Here is a 23,398-nt window from a genome sequence, read left to right on the forward strand (position 1 = left end):
GTAAGCACTAACAGCCTGCTCAGAATAGGACATGGTTTTTAAAAATCCCTTAACCAGAAGTCTACAATCTAGGGGCTCAGCCCTGTGAGGTGATGAGCATTCTTGTTTCCTACAGACTTGAATAGGAGCTGAAAGCGAATAGCACCTTGCAGGACTGGACCTTAAGAAACCAGTTTGCAGGGATGTGTGCTTGTAGACAGCCCATTGCAGGGTCAGGGCCTAAGTAGATCTGTTGCCCAGCTCACCCACAGAATGCAATATTAGCAGAGCTGTAAAGGGAATGAGATAACAGATACTATATTAACAGGAAGGGAAGGAAACAAATGGAGCGGTAAGGGAGAAAGTAGAATAAAAGATTGCTGTGGCGTACTCCTTCTTTACCTGCTCCATCTATTATGCATGATGACATACTCTCTGTGGGATAACCTGGGTACTATTAGGTCTAAGAAAGGGAAGGGAACCAATAGATTGGACATTTTGCACATATGTTACAATAGTTAACTACACACTTGTAGCGAGAAGCTAGCATGTAAGACTAATTTACCTAGATTAGTCACAAATACACACTTTTTAATTATTAAACTACACTAAATACAGTATCAAAAGCAAATACTACTCCATTAGTGGACAGAAAGACTATGTTATGAACTGAGTGACAAAACATCTTTTACATGAACAACTCACCCTATAATTCGAGAGAAGTATATGCAGATGCCATTGTGTTTTCCTGAAAACACTATCTCTGGGCCCATCATACCACTCATGGATGCGCCAGCCTGAGATACTGAACTGCCTGCAGCAAACATTGGGGTTGACATACTAGGAGGGTGCAAACCTAGGACAGGGACACATATAGATTAATCCAATTATTTTTTATATAAATAAATTTAGTTGAGAAAACAAAAAAAAATATGAAAAAATAAAATACCTTGTGCTGGTGTTGTCAAAAAGCTTGGATTAGGATAGGGACTGCCAATAGGCATAGGGGAACCTAAGGTGAAAGAAGGTAATACATACATCTATTGCATCAAAAACAACAACAAAAACCCATGATATGAAAAGAATGTTAAGATTGCCAAGTCAAGCATCCAGAAGTTAAGAAACACGAGAAATAAATTTACTGTATGCAACCTAGGTTTGGCCCCTTGTACATATCCATTGCCATTGAGGTGGTATTATCCCCATTTTACACCTGGGAACTGAGGCCAGACATTAAAGACAAAATTGTCAAAAGTGTCAACTATTTTTAGGTGTCCAATCTGCAAAGCCCAGGGCCTGACCTTTTCAGGATGCGAAAGCCTTATATAATACTTTGTACATTCAGATCGGGGCTTTCATTGACCTCAGTTGCAGCTGTGAATTTTCATCACTTCTCCAAACCAGACAACAAGTGCCTCAAGTTGAGTACCCAGAAAATGAGGCACACACAATGGCCACATGGGAAAATTTGGTTTACGTTCCTTACCCAGCAACACATAGAACATGTCTGCGGCAGGGATAGAATTCAATTCTCCAGGGTGACATTCAATTGTCTTTACCATGAGACCCATCCTCTCCTGCCACCTCCCAACTTCTGCAATAAATGAGGCAGGGTTCCTACAGACAACAGGCTCCTTCACTACACAACCCTGATTCATTCCCGAAGCAGGTTCACCCTGTGCACTGAATGAGGCATGATACTGCAGAGAAAACAATAAGTGATCATGTAATTAAAGATTGTGTCATAAGGCATACCCATAAGGGGCCAAATTAAGATTGTGCAAGCTTTAATTAAGGTGCTTGACTTTGCAACCTTAACGTTCTTTTAATATTTTTAAGATGATTTTTCCTAATTGTTTCAAGTAACAAAGAATGGAGAAAAAAAACAATTTAATCACATGAAACCATATTGCCCCCTCTTGTGTCACCAACAGGGTTGAGACTTTTAGATCCACAGCATAGTTCTCTACCACTTGAGCTAATGGAGTAACTCTAAGCAGGAGAAAGCTGTTAAATTCTGTGTCAATCTGCCACTAGAGGGGAATGGAGACACACACTTTGCCAGTGGCTCTGATTGCTGTCTTGCATACAGCTAAGGAATATTGAGAACTGGGAATGGGTCAATTACAAGTTCTGAAGGGGAGTCAATCTGATGGTTATAGGCCTTTATCCCCCATTTCCCCAGCCTATCCCTGACCCCTTCTGCTCCTATCTCCCAGTCACAGGTCTTGTTCCAGCTGTTATCCTCTTTGGCTCCTGTCCATCTCCATCTTTTCCTACTCCTGCCCTCGCCCCACTCCTGTTCCCCACCTCATCTCCTGCCCATAATCCCCCTCTCTCAGCTCCTCTCTTGCACTACAGGTCCAGCCCCACATGCTAATTCTCAGCTCCTATCATCTCTTGCTCCAGGGATCCTCCTCCACCCTCCAGAACCATCTGCTCCTGCTCACCTTTTCTCTCATCTGCTGCTTCTAACCTGCCCCTGCCCCCGCCCCACTCTATCACCCCTTCCTGTTGTTCATCCCTCTGCATTTGAGTCAGGTTACTCCCTCCTCCTCTGCACAGCCTAGAGCAGGGGTGGGCAAACTACGGCCCACGGGGCGGATCCGGCCCTCGAGCTCCCCCGGGGAGTGGGGTTGGGGGCCACTCCATGCAGCTTCCAGCAGCAGCTGCATGTCCCCAGCCGGGGGCATGCAGCTGGGGCAGCCGGGGACTCCGCTCCGCATACTACCCCCACCTAAAGTGCTGCCCCTGCAGCTCCCATTGGTTGGGAACCACGGCCAATGGGAGCTGCAGGGGTGGTGTCTGCGGATGGGGCAGCGCACAGCAGAGCTGCCTGGCTGTGCCTCCGCACAGGGGCTGGAGAGGGGCATGCTGCTGCTTCCAGGAGCTGCTTGAGGTAAGCACCATCCGGAGCTTGAAAGCTGAGCCAGAGGGGAATCCTCTGTGTTTTAAATCTTTTTATTACACTGTAAAGTTACCTTCCATCCTGATTTTGCAGGTGCAATTCTTTCCTTTTCTTTTATGAATACAATTCTTCTTTTAAGAACCTGATTGATTTTCAGTGTCCTAAGACAAAAGGTTTGGTCTGCGCTCACATTACTAACCAACTGGTTGGTATATTATTCTCAAGCCTCCCCAGGAAAGGGGATGAAGGGGTTTGGGGGAATATTTTGGGGGAAGAGGGACTTCAAGTGACCCTTTTCTGAATTTTTGTGCAAATCACTTGGTGGTGGCAGCAATACCGTCCAAGGACAAGAAAAGGAATTTATGCCTTGGGGAAGTTTTAACCTAAGCTAGTAAAATATAAGCTTAGGGGGTCTTTCATGTGGGTCCCCACATCTGTACCCCAGATTTCTGAGCAGGGAGGGAACCCTGACAGGTATAATCAGAGTTCTTTGTTAATTACGATAGACTTCATATGTAGAGACTGGTTATGACTGGAATTAAGGGGCATTGCGGGTTAAGATCAGGATCTATTTGTAGATGTTTGCATAAAATCTGCTCACCTCATAACCATAGGTTCTAGAACTAGGGGGCCTGCTGCACCCTCAGGCTTGAAGTGGTTTTCATTGTTTACAGTTTGGTTCAATGGGTCTCAGCACCCCCACCATAAAAAATTGTTCCAGCACCCCTGCTCCTCACTTGGATCTGAATATACAGAGAGCCCTTCCCTCTAATAAGCATTACATTAAAAGTTCAAAGGGGGTTAGGGCAGGCCAGGTAACAGAACTAGTTCTCTTGTGGCACTGAAGACTGAACAAGAATTGTGTGTTGGGGCAGAAGCCTAGGAAGGGGAAAACGGCTACAAAAATCTTAACAGATAACTTATTTTACTTCTCATTTCTTCCATCACCCACCTGGACATGTTTTAGAATCACATCAGTGAACCCCTAAATCCAAAATACTTCGAAAGAAAAGTAATGGAAAAACTCAACCCTGATAATCAGCAGGTTTATTCCTTGGAATTGAGGCAGTGAATAAAAAGAAGGAAAATATTTCATATAAATAAGAAAGGGTAAAGGTACAAGAAGTTGTGAAAATGCAACAAAATTCAGATAAAAAAACCAATGAAACGTTTGCTACTCACTAGCAGGAACAGGAGAACCCAAAATTGGTCCTAGGTTGCTTGGAGGAGGCAAAGCTGATGGAAATCGCATCTGTGCTTCTCCGCCATACCTAAGGTATATCACACAAAGACTAATTTCTTTGCATATCACATACTTAGGTCATCTGATTTTCAGGCCTTATTTTGTTAAATGTGGGTTAAAACAAACAGAAAATAATGCAATTTTTCATTTCTTGAGTTAAAAATACTGACCTAAAATTTTCAGAAAAATGTATTTGTGATTGTATGACTGATTTGTGCACTCAAATTTGGTAACTGAATAATTACAAGTTAGATGAACAAACAGGTCATTAGCCTATTACAGACACAAATTAGATGGTCAATTCCACATGATTTTTTTCTGAACATTTAAGTCATTTCTATTTGTTGATTTTTTTTGTGGGGCAGAGTATGAGTTTTATGCAGAAATTACAACTTCTAAAAAAAACAAAAAAGTTTCACACTCACATCTAAGTAGATATGCATGATCAGTTGCATTTAAAATGCATGTTCCATTGTTAAATGTTCACACTCATTTAAAAACAATACTTATACAGAACTCAAAACAGTTCCTGCCCACTGTAAACACAGCAAGAGGATTCCTTTATGTCTGTAGTGGCATTAAATTTTAAACATAAAATTCAAGGCACAATCTACAAATTAATTGAAACTTACCTGAAAAATGCTCGGGTAGCCCAGGCAGACACTTCTCTATCACAAGCAGCAGTAGAGCAGGCAAGGATAAGGCAAGTGGCACAGGCCTGGTCCTCCTGTAGGAAATCATAACAATTTAGACCATGGTGTTAAAAAGTTTGAAGCAGTTATATTGACCCCTCACAAAAAATTCAAGACTCTGTTTGCCTCAACAGTGAGGAGACTAAGGGCTGGTCGATGCTACAGTTAGGTCAGTTTAACTACATCAATCAGGCTGTGAAAAATTTCATGCCCTGTGTGATGTAGTTAAGCTGAACTAGGAAGAATTATTCTGTCAACCTAGCTACCATTTCTTGGAGAGGGGGATTTATTACAGTGATGGAAGGACCCCTTCCATCACTGTAGTAAGTGACACTATAGTGTTTCCAGTGTAGACATAGCCTGAGTCTTGTCCGTTAAACAGAAAGGAATAGTCAGTCACAGTAAGAGATCCTGTTGTGGCAGGTAAAGTGATCCATGAAAGCTTTCTATTAACGTTCTTAATTCTTGGCAGGTTAAATAAGCTAGCAGTAGATGAAATATATGGAAAAAACCTGTTTTATAGGTATAGATAAGATGTATTATACTCATATGGAAATGTGAGTTTATTAAGTTAGTTAAGAAGGATAAACATCTATATGATTTTAAATGATTTGTATTTGCTATTAAAGGACTAAACATTTAAATAAGGCACTTAAAAAAACCTGTCTCACCCACTTCTCAAAGAAATAATAGCAGAGGCTATTGTGAGGTTTCATTACTACTATGCTATGATGTATAAATTAAGAAAAAACTACATGTGTCAAATAAAATCACGTTCTGTGAAAAAGTTTCATTCTAGCTTGCTTGATGCCAGTTTTAGTAAAAAAGGCAGGTGGATTCTAAGTATTTGCAGCCACAGAAGCACATACAAAACTTTACTGAAAAGGACTAGGACTGTGATACTGTTTTTTTCAAGATTAATAATTTTTCTAATAAGAGAAATACATTCCCAATTCTTGTCATAATTCTGTGTTTGTCACTTACATGAAACAGACAGTTTTAAGGAAAAGATTACCACCCTTATGTTTTTAGACCCCATAAAAATCGTTACCTTCTTCCTTATATATTATCTTGCTTGTCCAACTGACAAAGCAGCATTATCTTATACACTGTAGCTGCAGCTGTTGGCAAGATGGAATGTTTATAGATGCTTCGATAATATGATGAGGAAGCCTATATAAGTACCTAGATATGATAGGTAAAATGAGAACTAATATTTTTGAAGCCAAAGAATGGCCACCTTTACAATACAAATTAATCCAGGTTTATGACTGTACACTGAGGGTGTGCCTAATGGAGAGTTAGTGTGTAACAAGCTGGGTTGTAAATCCACAGCACTCTAGCCTGCCGCACACTGACTGGCCATGTGAACCCTGTGAAACTGCATCATGGAACCTTTAGTGTATGGTAGCAGGGTTCACATGCCCAGTCAGTGTGCAGCAGGCTAGAGTGCTGTGGATTTAACACTGACTCTTCATATAGACAAGCCCTAAGTCTAGGAATAGAGGACTTTTTTCCCCCCATGGCAAGTTAAAAATTCCCACCTGATGCAACTTGAAAAACCTTTCAATCTCCTCTCCATCACCTCCTACATTGCAAACGAGGAGATGTCGCAGTTGATCTACAGGTCTGAGTTTATGAAACATAAGGCTCCCCTAAAGAAAATAAAGCAACACAAAGTTTGAAATAATGAGATCTGCATGTTTTGATTGGCAAACAAAAATTCACCCTGAGGGCTTGTCTCACTTCAATGTTAGCTCAAGGTATAGTGAGTGTTGCTTCAACCCACTTCTGTGCACACAAAAATCTCTAGCTCAAGTAAAATGGTGTTTTAAACTTGAAATGGCTGGTCCATCAGGGGTTATCAGCTGAAGTTCTAGTACTCCTCAAGCTAGTAATGCAGTGAGGATGCAGCTACATGCTACAGCTTCAGTTAGCGGCTACATGCTACAGCTTGAGTTAGCACAAGTCATCACTCTGCTAATCCAATCACTTTGTGTGGCTCAAATATTGTTTTCCAGTGTGGCCGCTCTCACTTGAGGGAGGCTTTTTTGAGTGTAGTAACTCGAACTAACTGAAGCAGTGAAGACATAACCCTGAGTTACAATAACCAGGTCCCCAATAACCTGCAGCATTTCTAAACCACTTTCATAGCACGTATCTGTACATTCTGTGATGGGTTCTGTGGTGTGATCTAACCAGACTCACAAATAGCCTTATAATTACTAAGCTACAACAGGACTTCAGCAAGCTGGCAATTCATTTTATTACATTTCCTAATTGCTAAATTATTAGGTCGAATTATAGCTACATTTCCCTTCCTATTGTAAAGAGTCATTAAATTTTAGTAATACTTAATCTCAGCTATTTTTAAATGTTAAGCCTTTTAAATAAAAAACAAGTTCTTGCGTCATGGATTTCTTTTGTGAGGTGGACAGAAATGGAATTCGTTGCTCAAAATTCCACTAACAACAATAAATCCCTGCTCTTATTTCAAACTTTAGGATTTATATCATTATCTCAGCAACCTGTGTTTGTTCCAATTTTACATATCTAAGGGTATATCTACATTCAGAACTGGGGGTGTGATTCCGAGATTGAGTAGCGGTATTTGTGGTAACTCTCATCAAGATGGCATGCTAAAAGAGTAGTGTAGTCACAGTAGCACAGACAGTAGCAGCATGGGCTAGCTGCACCATGTACAAACCCACTCGGACACCATGGGTATGTACTTGGGATGGCTAGCCCATGCTACTGCAGCTAAACTGCTGTTTTTAGCATGCTCTGCCCGAGTATGTCTACTTGAACTAGGAATCACACCCTCAGCTCCAAGTGTAGCAATTCCCTAAGAGTATTTTGCACTATTGGCCACTAGCTGATATAAACCTATGTAACTCCCCTGAAGTCAACAGAGACTCATCAGTTTATGTCAAAAGATAATCTGGCCCTATTACCTTGAGTTGGTTTGCAGAATTTACAAATGGCTCCTTAACCTTTTTTCCCCTCTGCTCCCCCACCTCACCTTCACCAAAGGTATTTTCTGCAAACTCTATGCACATGGGTAGCCCTTTGCAGCACTGGGTCAGTCATTAAGCTTTAAGTTTCTGCTTCTCCCTCTCCCAATCTCTAAACAACAGGAAAAAAAAAAAATCTATGACACACCTGGGCTGAGAGCAGAAGAAATTTCTTTGGTGGCAGCATGTGTTGTTGTACGACAACAGGAGAATCAGTTATTGGAATAAGGTCTTTATTCAGTGGTGTTATAATCTTTGGAACTTTCAACTCATCTATTGCAGAAAGAGCCCATGAATGTCCATCAACATGTGTGGTCATCTGAGTAAGAGATGAACATTATCAAAAATTTGAAACAGGATGCACATTTTTCACACCTATGGTGACATCTAAATAACCAGTATTTAACATTACACAGCACAGAAACGGAAGTACTCTCAAGACAACAAGCCCCTAAGAAAATAAGACGTTAAATACAGACACATGCATATGTACCCCACCAGATTAAAAACTGGCCAAACTACTTCCAGTTATAAACTGCAAGCTCTTTGGGACAGATCATTACTTGTATGTACAATTAGCATAATGAGGCCCTATGATGCTACTAACAATACAAATAGTAAAACCAAGCTGCAAATTGTACAAAACTCCAAATGCATAAAAACTGTTTATTTTTAAAAAATACTCAAGAGCTGCAACCGAGACATGAGATTTTTAAAAAACTTGCAGTGACAGACTGGCAACAATGATATATAATTCAGGCCAAGGAATTTGGTAGGACGGATGTAGCTTAAGACTACCTACCACCTACTTGGTTTTAGTCCACAGTTCTAGATCCTGTTTCTAACTGGATAGTCTCCAAGGTGCTCCTTCAGTGTATGGTTGTTTTGTTTTGAAAGGACTCCTCCAATATGTTGGGGATCCTGCCAAGCTGCTCAAGCAGCTCCTACACCCACTCAGATCATCAGTCCTCTCCCAGCTCTCCCCCTGTACTTCAGGAACAGATGGAGAGGCCCTTCTGAAGGACAAAACAGCAAACTGCCTACACAGGAGCTATCTACGCATTATTTATTTTCTCACACACAAATGTTGCTGAAAAGAAACAGAAAGAGGAACCAGAAGGGAGGAAACTGATGGGGTGAGTCAGGGGAATGATAAAAAAGGGGAAAATTGCAATTCAGGTTTCAACTTTGTATGGACAGCCAGCCCCTTCCTCCAAACACTACTAAACTGCCCTAGCCGGGGGCGGGGAGGAATCAGGATCTGATGCTTCTAACATAAAATTACAAGTAGACTTCTTGATGGAGTCTTTACAACAATTGTAAAACCAGCCAATAAGTCTATCCAAATCTGACTTTACATGGGACACTAAAACTAACCTTGCCCCTTCCTACTTAACCATCCTGTCTTTTTTATAGTGTTGGCCCTCACCCCACCTTTACTTCACCAACCATACTACTCTTGACAGCTCACTTGTCCACTTCTCCAACACCAATCTTCATGCCTTCTTCCAAGCTGTATCCTACCCATGGAATGCCCTAACTGAACTGATCTATAAGGCAACTATTCTCTTCCTCCTTCAAATCTCTCCTACAGACCCACTCTTCACCTGTGATACCTACAAAAATGAGCCAAATAATGGAATGATTGAGGGAAGTATGGCGGAGCTGATGTACTTGTTTAATTAAACAAAAATAATGTAGTATCTCCCCTGCCTTTCTAATGTTTACTCTTAGGGGAATTCTGCGCCACTGTGCATGCACAGAATTAATGTCCCCAGCGGATTTCTTTGCTTCCCTGCAGAAGATTGACTTTCTGACAGGGAAGCAAATGGAAGCTGCAAGAGCAGTCACACACCATTCCCTAGACGCCCAGGTACATCGCTGCAGGCACCTGGAGCAGCTGGTGGAGAGGTAAATCACTGCAGGCCTGGGGACACCCCAGCTAGCAGCTCCTACCCTCAGCTGTTAGTCCAGGCTGGGCTGGAGGCAGGAGAGGATGGGACTTCCACTTCCCCTGCAAGGAGTGGCTGGGGCTGTGTCAGACCCACCCCCAGAAACCTCCTCCAGCTGCTTCCTGCCCCCATCACTCCTCAGCTGTCGGGGGAGGAGTCACTGTATGGGGAGCTGCTCCCCCATCCACCCAACCCCCGTGCATCTGGACCTCCCCTAACCAGACACCCCCACCAAACCACACCCTGTACACCCAGAACCCCCTAGCCCTCCTACTCAAACCTCATCCCACTGAACCTCAACCCCTGCATCTGGAGCCCCCCTGCTCCCAGACCACCCCCAACAGTTCCCTGCATTCAAACCCCCATTGTGATGAGCCCCAACCCTCTGCACCACCCTGAACCCCACACCACTGGCCCCCAACTAGCTGCACCCAGACCCCTCCCCCACCAAGCCCCACTCCCCGAGTACCCAGACCCCCCTGCTGAGACTCCCATACCCAAACCCCTCCACTGAGCCCCAACCACTTTCACCTGGAAGCCCCGCAGAGTCCCATTGCCCCTGCACCTGGAACCCCCCTCAACAAGCATCCAGAACCCCCCACACCTAGACCCTTCACTGAACTGCCTGCATCCAGATTGTCCCACACAGAATCCTCTCACCCCACACTTGTATCCCCCACCCACCCTCCGAGCTCCTCCACACTTGGATCTTGCCTGGTTGAGCCTGCCTGCCCCACACCTGGTGCTCCTGGCGCAGAGGGGCAGGGCCCTGGGGTATTTCTGGGCCAGGCCCAGGCCTTGTGCTGTGTCAGGGTCTGGTGAAGCCTCACCACTGCGTCCGCATTCCAGGGGCGGAGGGTGGGGAGGCTACAGGATGATCTCCCACCTTTGTACAGCCAGTGGCCTGTTCTCCCCAGTGCCATGCTGGAGCCTCTATTTATTGACAAATAAAGCTTGCAGAATTTTAAAATATTGTGCACAGAATTTTTAATTTTTTAGTGCAGAATGCCCTCTGGAGTAAATGTTGCTCCTCTTAGATTATAAACACTTTGTAGCAGGACCATGTCTTGCTGTGTTTATGGACAGTGCCTTGCACATTGCAGGCACCACCAAAACAAAAACAGTAGAAAATTTCCAAGGATTTATAATGACCAAGGTGTTTCTTTCAATCCTACTTTGCATCAAACTGGGTTCTCCAGCTGGAAAGTATTAAAGTGGCAGCTTCTACTGAAAGACACAAGCTCCAGTCACCAAACAGAGATACCTAGTGTGAGACAGGTACAGTACTACAAAAAAACTACACTGAACTTTTTTTTAAAAAATACATAGTTAGGTATCTTGACAAATATTTACCAAATAACTAGTCACAGGAGTTTTTGTGTAAATTACCTTTTGTATAGAGGAATGTTAAAAGTGATTCATGGAGCCTATGATATTTAAATATTCTCCATGCCTCCTCAAAAAAATTGATATTACTTAACAATATTGAAGAGCTTACTACCTGTGTTTCCATCATTGGTTTTTGGAAAGGGAAAGAATCATGATTGATACACCACAAGATATCATTATCCTCATTTTCGGAAGCAGCCATCAGCAGGACACCTGACAAAAGAGTAAAATTAATACTCTGTAGTGGAAGCAAAAACTTACATCAAGCCCACTGTTACTAAACCTATATATAAATTCAGTACAAGTCCACTCTACACATTCTTAAATTAATCTTACAAGCGGATCAACACCTACCCATTCGTTGAGTTTATAAACTTAACTATCTAAGGGGTTTTAGTGCAGATGTATATTTAACTGCTCTTTTGCTTCAGGAGGCTATATTTGAACAGTCTATTGGATCTCTTTTGCAGTATAGTCTAACATGCACTATATATGCACACAATATATTCCAAGATACTCTATACATACACACAAACCAGGATGAAAGTTAAAATTAAGACAGAAATTATTTAACATTTTTCATTGATTTTTATGAAAGATTATGAGATGTTTAAATATACCCTGAAAGTAAAAAGTATCTGGAAGTTATTTTAATAATTTCCATGCTATGAAAATTTTAAATAACTCTTCCCTAAAGTAGATTCTTCCGTCTATCAGTAGTGCAGTGACAAAAATGAAAATTGCTGCATTCAGAGTCGGAGACACAAAGTTTATCTAGGAGAAAGAGTTCAGTGCTAAAATAAAAAAACAGACTCTCCTATGCACTTCAAGGATAGGAGCATGAATATCCAATCTTCACAACATAAGGGCTGTACTAATAACTTTCTGGAAGTCAAGGAGCCACATCTAGTTTGCATATATTTATGCAAAATACACATATTGTAATATGTGCTTACAGTTGTATCTTCCATGAGAGAGTAACAACAACTGCTTGTAACCAGGGTTCATCAGCAATAAAAGCTTCCGGTGGATCACCCTACACTTATGTCTTCACCCTACACTTCCAGAGGGTGACTGGATCATAACAGAATGATGCATGATGCTTTTGGCCCTTAAGCTGTATGCTATGTAGCACAGGTTTAAACAGAAAAACAGTTAAATAAAAATATAAAAGAAAAAATACTAAAATAATTTTACTGAAGAAAGGTCGGGTATTGCTATGATCTGGACCAGTGGTTCTCAACCTACAGCCCACTTGAGGCCCAATCAGCACACAGCCGAGGTCCATGTGACATCCTGAGGGCCATACAGGTAGTATATATATTGTGTATATGTGGCCCACATAACACACAGAGAGCTGCATATGTGGCCCACAATGGTAAATAGATTGAGAACCACTTTCTGGACCAACCAGGTCAACCACTACCTTGCTGAATGCTCTTGCAAACATCTACCCTACAATCAATAAAACGAGCATACCCATCTACCTCACAAGAGACCTAGAACGATTTGTTAATACTAGTATAATGTTCTGAACATATAAAGTACAACGTAAGTCTTTATTATTAATTATTATTATTATTGGTAAGGGCTATTTATTCCAGATATTTAGAAGGGGTCAAAGTTCCGAGTGTGACAAAGTCAGATTTGACACCTACAAGAGAGTGGTCCTATTGGGTTCCGGGGAGATGGGCAAGTGCAAGCCCGACCACAGATAAAGGACCCTCCCCCAGCCCCTGGGGAGGATCCACAGAGCCCAGAAACTCAAGTAATTACGGGGGACAACGGAAAAAATAACAAGGATGGGTGTGAAGGGCAAAGGGTCAAAAAGAGGAAACCTGAAGGCGACACCGAGCAGAGAACCCCGGACAGCGCCCACAGCTCCTCAAAGGTGTCAAGGGAGCCAGCAGACGCCACCCAGAGGAACTCTGCTGGGATGCGTGAATGGAGGAAGGATCGGAAATAGGCCCCACAGTCGCAGAGAACCACCTCAGCCAACATCCTCTCCTTGCTGTTATAGACGGCCACCTTGGCCATCGCTAGGAGGAAGTTGACGAGGAGGTCCCACGACTTTGTGGGGCTATGGATAGGGTGTGCATATATAAGGAGGTGGGGGAAGAAGTGCAGCCAAAAACGTAAAAGGAGGTCCAGGAGGACCCTGAAAAGGGGCTGCAACCTGGTGCATTAAAGGTAAATGTGCCCCAGGGTCTCCCTCATGCCATAGAAGGGACAGGCTTCGGGGACAGGAGTGAACTGCGCCAAATACACACTCATGCTCACGGCTCCGTGGAGGAGTTGCCAGCTGATATCCCCAGTGGGCCGCGGGACTAGGGTGGAATATAAGAGAGTGGTACTATTGGGTTATCCGGGAGAGGGGGCGGGCGGAAGCCCACCCCACATGCCCCCCCCCCCTCCAGGAGAGGGGGGGACAGGGCCACCACCCAAACTACCTAAAACTAAGGGACAAACTAAAAGAACAGGGACAGAGGGGTCAAGGCAGGTATAATATTAGCCCTAAAATGGTAAAGGCCCTTTTCACTATGAGCTGAAAAGGTTACCTCAGGTTAACTAGAGTACCTGAGGCCAATTAAGGGTTGCCTGTGATCTTCAAAAAAAAAAAACCCTCTTCTGGTAAGAGAAGAGGAGGAGAGATGAGACACAAGTTGCAGCAGGGAGAAAAGGTTTCGCCTGGGTGGAAGGCTGCTCTCCTCCCTATATGGGATGCAATCAAGCCAACTGTGGTTTGGGGAAGGATTGGCACCCAGAAGCCAGCATAATAAGGCAACACCCCAAGAGAGAGGTCAAGGAAAATGACTCTCTTTGTGTTTTCAGTTTGTTTCTTTTGTTTGGCTGAAGAGGATTACTTGGGCCTACTTTGTAAATATTGAAAAATAAAGGGGTGAAGGACAGGGAGACCCTCCAGAGCAAGACTAATTTACTCCAGGCCCCCGCCACCAGATGGAGAAACGCTGAGGCTGACAAGGTGGAGGAGGTCCCTTGTCACAATATGACTAAACTCAGTTAATACACAGCAAATTTAGTTTGATATTGAAGCCTCAAAGATCTATGTTTTAATTAAAAACAAAAAACAATAAACACGAAAGGGTAACATTTTGAGGAACTGCAATGTGGTTTGATCATGTAGTGCTCAGGGACTTTAAAGTGCATAGTTGCATGTCTCCCCTATGGGTCTTTGAAAATTTACCTGGAGGACAACTGAATGGCTGAAGAGGTCAATGACATGATAAAGAGTTTTTTTCCACTTCTGGGTCAGAAGTGACCAAAAACTAAAGCCATCCGAAAGCTATTATGACAGCCTATACAAAATAAATTAGTAATTCAGACAAGATCACTAACACAACTGGGACACTTATTGGCAAACTAAGTAAAGAGACCAAGGACTTAATGGGCACAGAGCCTAACAATCACTATGTCATGTCTAGAGAGTGTCTTTCAAGGACAAACTTGAGGTATAGTGTATCATACCACTGCTTGTGTTAAACTCAAAGTTTCCTACACCAAGTTTCCTACTTTAAAAAGCAATCATGGTGGTGCTACTTGTTATAAAAGTCTTAAAGAATGGATCTTATTTAAGCTGCACTCCAAGGCTTACCTTTGCTATAAAGAGCTCTGTGCACCTTTGATGGCTTCTCCACACTAGAAGAAGCGGAAAATCCTGGAGGCAAGCGGATGTGAACCAGTGTTAACATGGAGGGTCGAGCCATTGGATGCTTAAACGGGGATGTACTAAAATACATTCGCACACCTAGGCCCAAGGAAAAAGGAGATCACTCTTTGGTAATGGATTTTGTGTAAATATTATAAGTGCCTAGCAGTCTCAGCACATTTGATGCAAGGCTTAATTCAGAAGCTTGTAAGAAATTCTATATAAATATTACTACATTCCTTTCTTGAAAATGATCCTTCTATCCAAGTCAAATGATTCTAATCCTGATCTGCCACTAGTTTTCTGTGTAACCTTTGGCAAGCCAGTCTCCCCCTATTTCCTCAACTGTAAAACAGGATAAATACTTATATGGTAGGATCAAGTATTTATCAGATGTCTGAAGTGCTTTGAACATATGGAGCAATATACAAGAGACAGGTAAGGTTATTATAACTATTATATATAAATGTTCTAGTATGCCTGGGGGATAGACAACCTTGAAAAGAAAAATGTTTGTCAATTTTCCGAACCTAAGCAGGTCTTATTTACCAATAAGAGAAGGAGGTAATATTGATTTCTTACCAGCATGTGTGACTGCCAGCAACTGACAATCTATAGATTCTGAATTTTCAATCACTGCTATCTGAACAATAGGCTTAAAAACAGAACGGTCTATAGTCCTAAAAGAACAGAAAAGAGTTTACATAACTGACATCATGCAATAAACAAATCAGAGAATACACAACACTCTTCAAAAGTTTGGTAAAACAAAAAAATGAAACAGATCACCCAACAGAAAGTATTTCACATCCCACTCTTCATATTACCTGGCAATGTTTCCAGCAGCAGAAACAACAGCATTCTGAGAAACAGAAGCAACTCTGGTCATTCCTTGACCATCTTGGCCCAGATCATAAACCTGTAATTTAATAACAGTTTAGTAGTTTCAAAATTAAATCAATGCACATAACTTTATCCCATCATGCAGTGAATCAGATTTCTCTCAATTCTTCTAAGGCCTCAAGCTTCCATGTACTAGAGAACTGAAGCAATAGTCCTTCCTAGTTTGCAATAGAAAAGATCGTGGCCATAATATAGTGCAGCGGGGAAGGGAAATAAATGCAGGAAAAAAATCCTGGGGGAAATCCTTCATGTCTTGACTGACATATAGAGAATCCTAATGTATAAACATGGTTTTTCAGATGGGGTGGGTAAAAATAACGTATCCACATAAGAAAATCCAAATAGGACATTGAAAGTATTCAGATACCTGTATCACTCCTTTTTCTGAACGAGTATATAGGATGTTTCGAGAATTGTCAATGGCAATTTGAACTATGGGATCTGAAAAAAAAGCATGTGAAAATCAAAACTGGATTTCGTGCAAACTAGTTAATACAGTAAATTTGATAGTACTGAAAGAGTAGATTTACTTTACAAGAGTAGATTTGACTGGCATTTGACTGAATCACTTATTAGAATGTATTCATACAGGGCATTCCATTTACAATGGGCTCCTGCCCAGGAACAGATTTAAAAGTGACATATTAATACCTTACTGAAGTACAGTAGGACAACAGACTATCACTGTCTAATCCATTACAAAACAAGCATTTTAAATATTTGTAGAAGAATTTCAAGTAAAAGTTTTACTATACTGATTACAATATTATCACTCCAGTATGTAAACTTACCAAATTTATACCACAAAACAGGGACTGTAGCCACTATGGCCAACATTTTCAGACTTCAATACCTAAATCCATATCTAAATAAGTAACTTGATTTTCATAACTGCCAACCATTTGCTACTCCCATAGTTTTTAATTCAATGCACTCAAGTGTGAAAATGTTGGCCTATGGTTTTTTATTTTATATTAACTTATAAACATTTCAGTTATTGATACTTTATCACCTACCATCCTCTGAGAATGTGAATTGCAGCAATGAAGGAACAAGGAAAGAAAGGGAGCTCTTTGAATGATTGATCTTTCTACACCGTTGACTAAACCAGCCTGCCTCAGCCTACAATTAAAAACATATAAAGCATTAAAACTAGCTAGGTAATCATGTGAATTCCTGCAGGACGACACAATACATTGAGTTTTCATGTACCCAATTTTAAAGGGACACTCCATTTTAAATTTAGATAATTAAAAAACCAACCAACCAAACAAAACCAAACAACACAACAACAACAAAGTAAAAGTTGTTTCAGAAACTTAGAAGCCTTTGAATCTCAAAGCCATTGTTTGTGGTTTTCTAATCACATTTTCCATTTTTACGGTGCGTGGGTATGGTTGTAATATCTTTCTTTCTCCTGCAATGTGTCAAGGAGCCACCCAAACAAAGGAAACTGATTGGCTAATTGTTACAGCCACCTGCTGAATAGATCTTAAAATTACGATTTTAACTTATTTGGACAAGGATTGACTTTTACAGTACATACCACAATGGGCCCATGACTTAGTTGGGGCTTCCAGGTGCTGATATAATGTAAATTAATAAAAGATAATCAATACTTTCTTCTGTTTATTGTAATAAAAAAATAAACAGCCTATAAAAGACTTAACCTAAGAGTGCTGCTTTAGAGACAAAGGACTGGGCTCAAGTCTGTAGATTGAGTCAGTGAAGTAAAATTAAATTCATGACAGCAGATCAAACCTCATCCCAGTCAACTTCTGGGTTTTATCAGTCTCCAATAATCAGGACAGCTGCTCCCATTAAGGTGGTTTTGAAGGCAGAGATAGGATGGTTGGGGACAGCAGTGTCTGTAGAAGCTGTCAGAAAGGAGAGCTCATGATGCATGCCCTTTGGGGAACAAACTTTTTTGCTCATTCCTCAAATAAATTAGCTTATCTACCCTATCATGACTGTAGGTTGATAGCATTTCTGTATTAAGAGCTCAGCGCTATCACTCAAATAAATTAAGGCAGGCAACAGAATTGTGGAAATGAGGTGACAAGATTGACAAATTGTAAAATTCTCAAACCCTCAACCCCATAACCAAGAACAAAAATACCTATGCATAAAGACTATATTCACCTGGTAAGCTACTTCATATAAACAGCCATCCTTTCCAGCCAAAAAGATACGACCGTTTTCAGTGGAAGTTATGGTTAGAAGATAGGTATTATCAGTAGGGAGTGAATACAGAGGATCTGGAAGCAGTTGCATTCCTCCAGACATGCTGTCATTGAGGGCTCCAGAACCTTAAATAAATCAAGAAAAAAATACCCATCATATCCATTGAGTTTGCTTGTTTAAATACTATGGTATTGTGATTAAGGACTATTTCAGAAAATCAGGAAACACTATAGTGAGACTGCAGCTTAGCGGACTGACAGTTTCTCTCTCTCTTTTTTTTTTTTTTTAAAGTCACAAGTTTTGTTTACATTTTTCCTCTCTCAGAAGCTTATAATCAGTACTGTATGTTAAAATATTTTAAGACAATTATTACCTCAAAATCCTGACAAATCTGAACATAAGATTTCCTAGTTTGTCTATCAGAGACATGACATAACAACCTATTGAAAAAATATTCTATTTTAGCTCCCTAATATTCTTCCTCCCTCGTAACTTTCTCAAAACCTCATTTATTTTTTCTACTTACACATTTCATGTGTAAAAATATACAGCACTGGGCTTGAGTTTTCTGTGGTTCTGAATCAAATGCCAAAGAGTGTGGCGTTTGCTAATAAGGGTACCTCTACACTGCATTTTGCACCAAGTGGGGTCCCATTAGTGCTCTAAAAATAGCTGTATAGACAGATCTTTGAAGTTGCAGCTCAGGCTTGAAACCATCACCTGCCCTAGGCTTCAGAGCCCAAGCCACAACTTCAAAGTGCTGTCTAGACAGCTATTTTTGGAGAGCATGTAAGAGCACCACTAGCTTGAGTCTGTCTACTGATCTGGAAGGCATGCTCCCGCTTGCCCCAAAATGCTGTGTAGATATACCCTAAGACACATTAAAAACTGATGCAGTTCACATGCTGTTCCTCTCCCAAAACAATACTTGATTACTGGGAACAGTTAACAGTCAGACAATCTTTAAAAAGAACTAAAAGGTGGGTAATAGAGTAGAATACTTTTCTGAATCTCTTGCGTGTATAGAATACTGTATCCTATGTGAAAAGGATGCTATAGAGTTCTCTTACTCTGGATGCAGAAAGCCGTAGAACTTAGGAAGAGCCCCTTTGCATGCAGCTTAATATTTTTTAAATTACATGACTAGTAATAAATTAATGTTGTGTGGCAATTAACTCACAACTGAGAATATTATCCTAGAAATTTATATTTACTTGGGGTGCGAGAGAGAATTACCTGCTTGCAAATTAGCATAGCTAAGTCCTAGAATCACTATATCCACAGGAGTGGCCAGAACCAGAAGGTATCGTACATGAGGCTGGAAAATACCTAAGAAAAGAAGAAAAGTTAGAACTTAGTATGAATTTGGTGTGCTGGCCTTGAACTAAGATCTTCCCTGCATGAAGGGTAGAAATTTACAATGGTCTGAGGGTTAGTCATATTGAAGGTATGACAGCCTGTGAAGCTCCAGAATTAGAAAACTATATACCACTCAGATGCCCAGTTTTCCAATGCTATATTCTCATTCTACTCCAGCTCTGACAACTCATGAAATATTGGATCTTAAAATTATATTCTTATTACTATCTTCTTTTCACCTCCAATCCTACCCCCTCCCTCCAACTTTGTGTCCAATCGAATGTAAGCAGCTACGACCAAAAGAACTACTACAGCTAGAAACCAATATTTCATGCCAGCTCAAAGCAAGTCAGATTTCCTAGTTTTCAAATAGTATAAAACATTAAATTCTAACTTAACAATAATTATAAGATCTCTAATGTACATGACTACCTCACTACTTGTGACTTGTAAATCCTTCAATAATGCCTCTAGTTTAGTAATTCTTTTTTACAGTGTTCAGCAGCTACATAATTTTGTTCACTGTCATGCATTTTTTATTACCTGCCTTTGGCTTCACAAGACCCACAGCAAGAATAGTTTCACTAAGACCATCAAAATAAGCAAGGTCTCCCCTGTCAAAAAATGAGAAAAAATTACATCAAAGCACAACAGAAAAGACTTTCAATGTCCAATAATTTCTAAATATACAGAATCTGAAACTTTTAAATTCTTCTGTTACTATTTAACAATTGGACCCCATCTCCTGCATTTTTTCTTAGGGTGGACGCAAGACCATTAGAATGGAACTGACAAAAAAAAGTCATCATAATAGCTATGTAACCAATCCTCTGTTTGGAATGAAGTAGCCATTTATGGTTTGAGTTTCACATTTGAAATCCAATTGTATTTTTAATTCTCAGTTCCTTGTCTATTTTGTAGTCTACAGTACTCCCAAAGTTAGTCCAGATATAGCGCAACAGGAGAAAGGGATTCACTGTACTATTCACAACCAACTTACTTTCTTTCCGATAAAATTTGCTAAAGCAAGTTTAATTTATTGTGGGGAAAAAAATCTATATATAAAAACCCACCTGTAATACTGTGAAGTTAGTATTAACTAACACTGTGTAAAGCACAAGTGTAATAATTCTGAAGAAATAACCTGCTGTTACAGAAAATAAGTTATACTATAGAGACACATAAGGAACACAAACCCATGCACTGAATGGGTATCACAAGCTTCTCTCTCTGAGCCATTCAAAAAACTATGAATTTATCATCATAGTTTTATGAATCTTTAAATCATGTCAGGTATGATATTTATATTCATAATAAATTTAAATCAGAAAGCTTTGATATACCTTCATCATTCAAAAGTCACATTATAAACATAAAAATAGCTGATTGTAGGAGCATGGTTGCCTACTACATATATATTAATACACCATAATGCATGGATTAAACCTAGTCAGCCAAGTTAATACAGAGTCTAAAATAAAAACGTTCCTCTTCAAAATGTTGAACTCAAGCTCAATATAAATACACCAACAACTTTAGGAGAGTAGAGAAGCCTAATACTAAAAGTATGCATTTTCCTTACCCAACTCTTATCCCCCCCTGCACAAAAAAATCCAGAACCTGAAATGATCAAGGTACCTTAAAATGATAAGTACACTTCTGTGCTAAAACAAATCACTCCCGTTATAACCATCACTTAATTCAGATTTAACACCATATATAACTGTAGAAATTTGTTTTCTACATACCCATCTTCATAATTCCACATAAAAATGTCACTGTCAATGGTCAACCATGCCCTGCTGATATCTGGAAACACTCCCATCATACAATTACATTGCATATCTGAAATACCATAGATGTAAGGAATAATGTACTCAAGCTTGCCAAGACAAAATCCCCATCAGGCTATTTTAAAGTTGTAAGAATATGCACAGATACTAGTTAAAGAAGTTCTGTATGTGTGTACGAGAAGCTGACATATTTTGACAAGTATGAAAAAATAAAAGAAAACTACCTTTAAAAGAAATCAGATACAGATGTTAGGGGGAAAATTTCCTTGGTATTAACTGTGCACCTCCCAAAGCTATGACATCATACTGCAGCTTTCTCTGCCCTGCTTTGTTTTGAAGATATTGCACATTAGACACATGGGGCATACTTACTATTTACTGCAAGTAAGTACCGGTAATACCAATGGAAGTTCCACCTGTGCATCATAAATAGCCTATGCTCCATGCTGGGCAAACCAATAACTACCACTGTTGATGCTTGGGCAGAATCAAATGTTCTCTCCTCAGACACGTTTTTATAGAGTTGGTTTAAAAAAAAAAAAAAGGTACCATTTTGTATCCCAAATGAGCATTACAACTGAACAATCCATTAAAAGCAATAACGACTGTTTTCACTTTCAAGGCCTTTCATGGCTTATCTCCATCCTACCTATCATCAATGATGCCAGCCTCCATTGCCACCTTGTTAAATTTTCAAAGTAAGCAATTTTGTGCTTACTCCCATGCTGCCCCTCATGCTTGGGGAGGAGTTCTACATAAATGTCTGCAAAGTGACATCATTTTTCACCTTCAAATCCTTAAAACTCTGCTTTGCTATGCTGATGCCTACAAAATGCTTGATAGCAGTTAGGCTGCTGGTGTGTTGAGACTGCTGCGTATCATGCTGACTAATACATACACTCACAAACCAAAATCTGAAATGGTGCCCCCAGTGAGACAGGAGTGGCTAGAGAGCTGTGGGATGGCCCTGGGCTCTGGCAAGACATAGCCCCTGTGCGACAGCATGGAGCCAGCCTTGAGCGGCAGGTCGAGTGTCATGTGCCACGAGCTGCAGCAGCAGAAGTAAGTAACATCCAAAAATATTTAAATCAATGGTATTCTATTATTTTTTTTAACAGTGCAATTAAAACTGTGATTAATCACAACTATTTTTTAATCTTGCAATTAATTTTTTTAATCGTTTGACAGCCCTAAAAAATATGCATCCCATGCAAGCAACAATTAGTTATTCCACTTGATTTTGAATGTATTTTATTTTTACCTCTAACATATGCAGACCCCTTTAATTTAAATGTACGAAGATTGTTATGACAAACGTACCCAACTGTCATTGAACATCAAAATTACAACATGTAGCTGCTGATTGTTGAAGCAACTTCGCTTAGATGGACCCCTTTAACTTCTTGGGAGCCATATGGACTCCAGTGTGAGTATGTGCAGGATAAGGGTCCATCCAGGGGAAGCTGCTTGAAGGATCAGGGCCAAAGTGATTATGAAATAACAAAAATTCATTTTTTAACATTATACACACAAAGTAAAATGCTATTTTTATTAGGATACGTCCAAATTGCTCCACTAGCTCAGGGGGAAGCGGGACTCTGCGGATTGAACTGATCTCTGGAAGATTGGGTATTGAGAGCAAACCAGGTCCTTGCAAAGGATAATCCATATCTGACATACCAGAAACTGTAGGACTACCTGCAATTAAAAATAAAAATACACTTTACTTTAAAGTTTCATATGAAAAACAAGTTGTCAGCCAAAAAATAATACCTAATTGGTACTTTTCTTCAATTATCCTTAAGAGATTTCCCCGCCTCAATATTTGAATTAGCAGGCACTCATCTCTGTTAAACCTGAATTAGATTACTTTATATCCTCTCAATTTTGATTGATTATTTCAGATAAATGGACAAACTACAAAGTCCTCAAACCACAGGGAAGAACTAAACTAATCTTTTAGTCCCTGATCCTTCAAAGACTTATACACGTGTTTAATTTTAAGCATACAAGTATTAAACACGAGTTAACCATGTATATAAATGTTTATAGGATCAGGACATTACACTGTAAATCTAAATCCTAAATAAGACATGAGCAAAAGCAAAATTTACAATAAACAAATAATACACAAATGATCCAAGTGCACTAAGAGTAACACAGCTCACTCTAAATATTTATGAAGTATTTTTAAACGAGGGATTTTCACAATTTCAAGAGTATTTGTTTAAAGCCATATCTGTAATAAAAACTTTAAATAAAGAAAACAAATAAAACATCCAGTGCACCTCTAAAATTGGCTGATAGGCTCTAAA

The 23,398-nt window shown here is 40.2% G+C and overlaps 1 protein-coding gene across 1 annotated transcript in view; it reads right to left on the reverse strand.

The window, feature by feature from the left end:
• The window catches only part of NUP155 (nucleoporin 155), a 56,595-nt gene that overhangs the window by 28,549 nt on the left and 4,648 nt on the right, over positions 1-23,398 (reverse strand). Inside the window, exons 2-18 of the mRNA XM_039543617.1 lie at positions 22,644-22,781; positions 21,039-21,135; positions 19,834-19,904; positions 19,168-19,260; positions 17,890-18,056; positions 16,764-16,869; positions 16,115-16,188; positions 15,672-15,763; positions 15,427-15,524; positions 14,791-14,943; positions 11,290-11,390; positions 7,985-8,155; positions 6,367-6,477; positions 4,763-4,857; positions 4,070-4,158; positions 929-991; positions 685-835 (exon numbers count right to left, since the gene is read on the reverse strand). Coding sequence (XP_039399551.1) covers positions 685-835; positions 929-991; positions 4,070-4,158; positions 4,763-4,857; positions 6,367-6,477; positions 7,985-8,155; positions 11,290-11,390; positions 14,791-14,943; positions 15,427-15,524; positions 15,672-15,763; positions 16,115-16,188; positions 16,764-16,869; positions 17,890-18,056; positions 19,168-19,260; positions 19,834-19,904; positions 21,039-21,135; positions 22,644-22,781 — 1,870 coding nt within the window. The remainder of the gene's footprint in view (positions 1-684; positions 836-928; positions 992-4,069; positions 4,159-4,762; positions 4,858-6,366; positions 6,478-7,984; positions 8,156-11,289; positions 11,391-14,790; positions 14,944-15,426; positions 15,525-15,671; positions 15,764-16,114; positions 16,189-16,763; positions 16,870-17,889; positions 18,057-19,167; positions 19,261-19,833; positions 19,905-21,038; positions 21,136-22,643; positions 22,782-23,398) is intronic.

This window comes from Mauremys reevesii, linkage group 6, assembly GCF_016161935.1.
Source record: "Mauremys reevesii isolate NIE-2019 linkage group 6, ASM1616193v1, whole genome shotgun sequence".
Lineage (NCBI taxonomy): Eukaryota > Metazoa > Chordata > Testudines > Geoemydidae > Mauremys > Mauremys reevesii.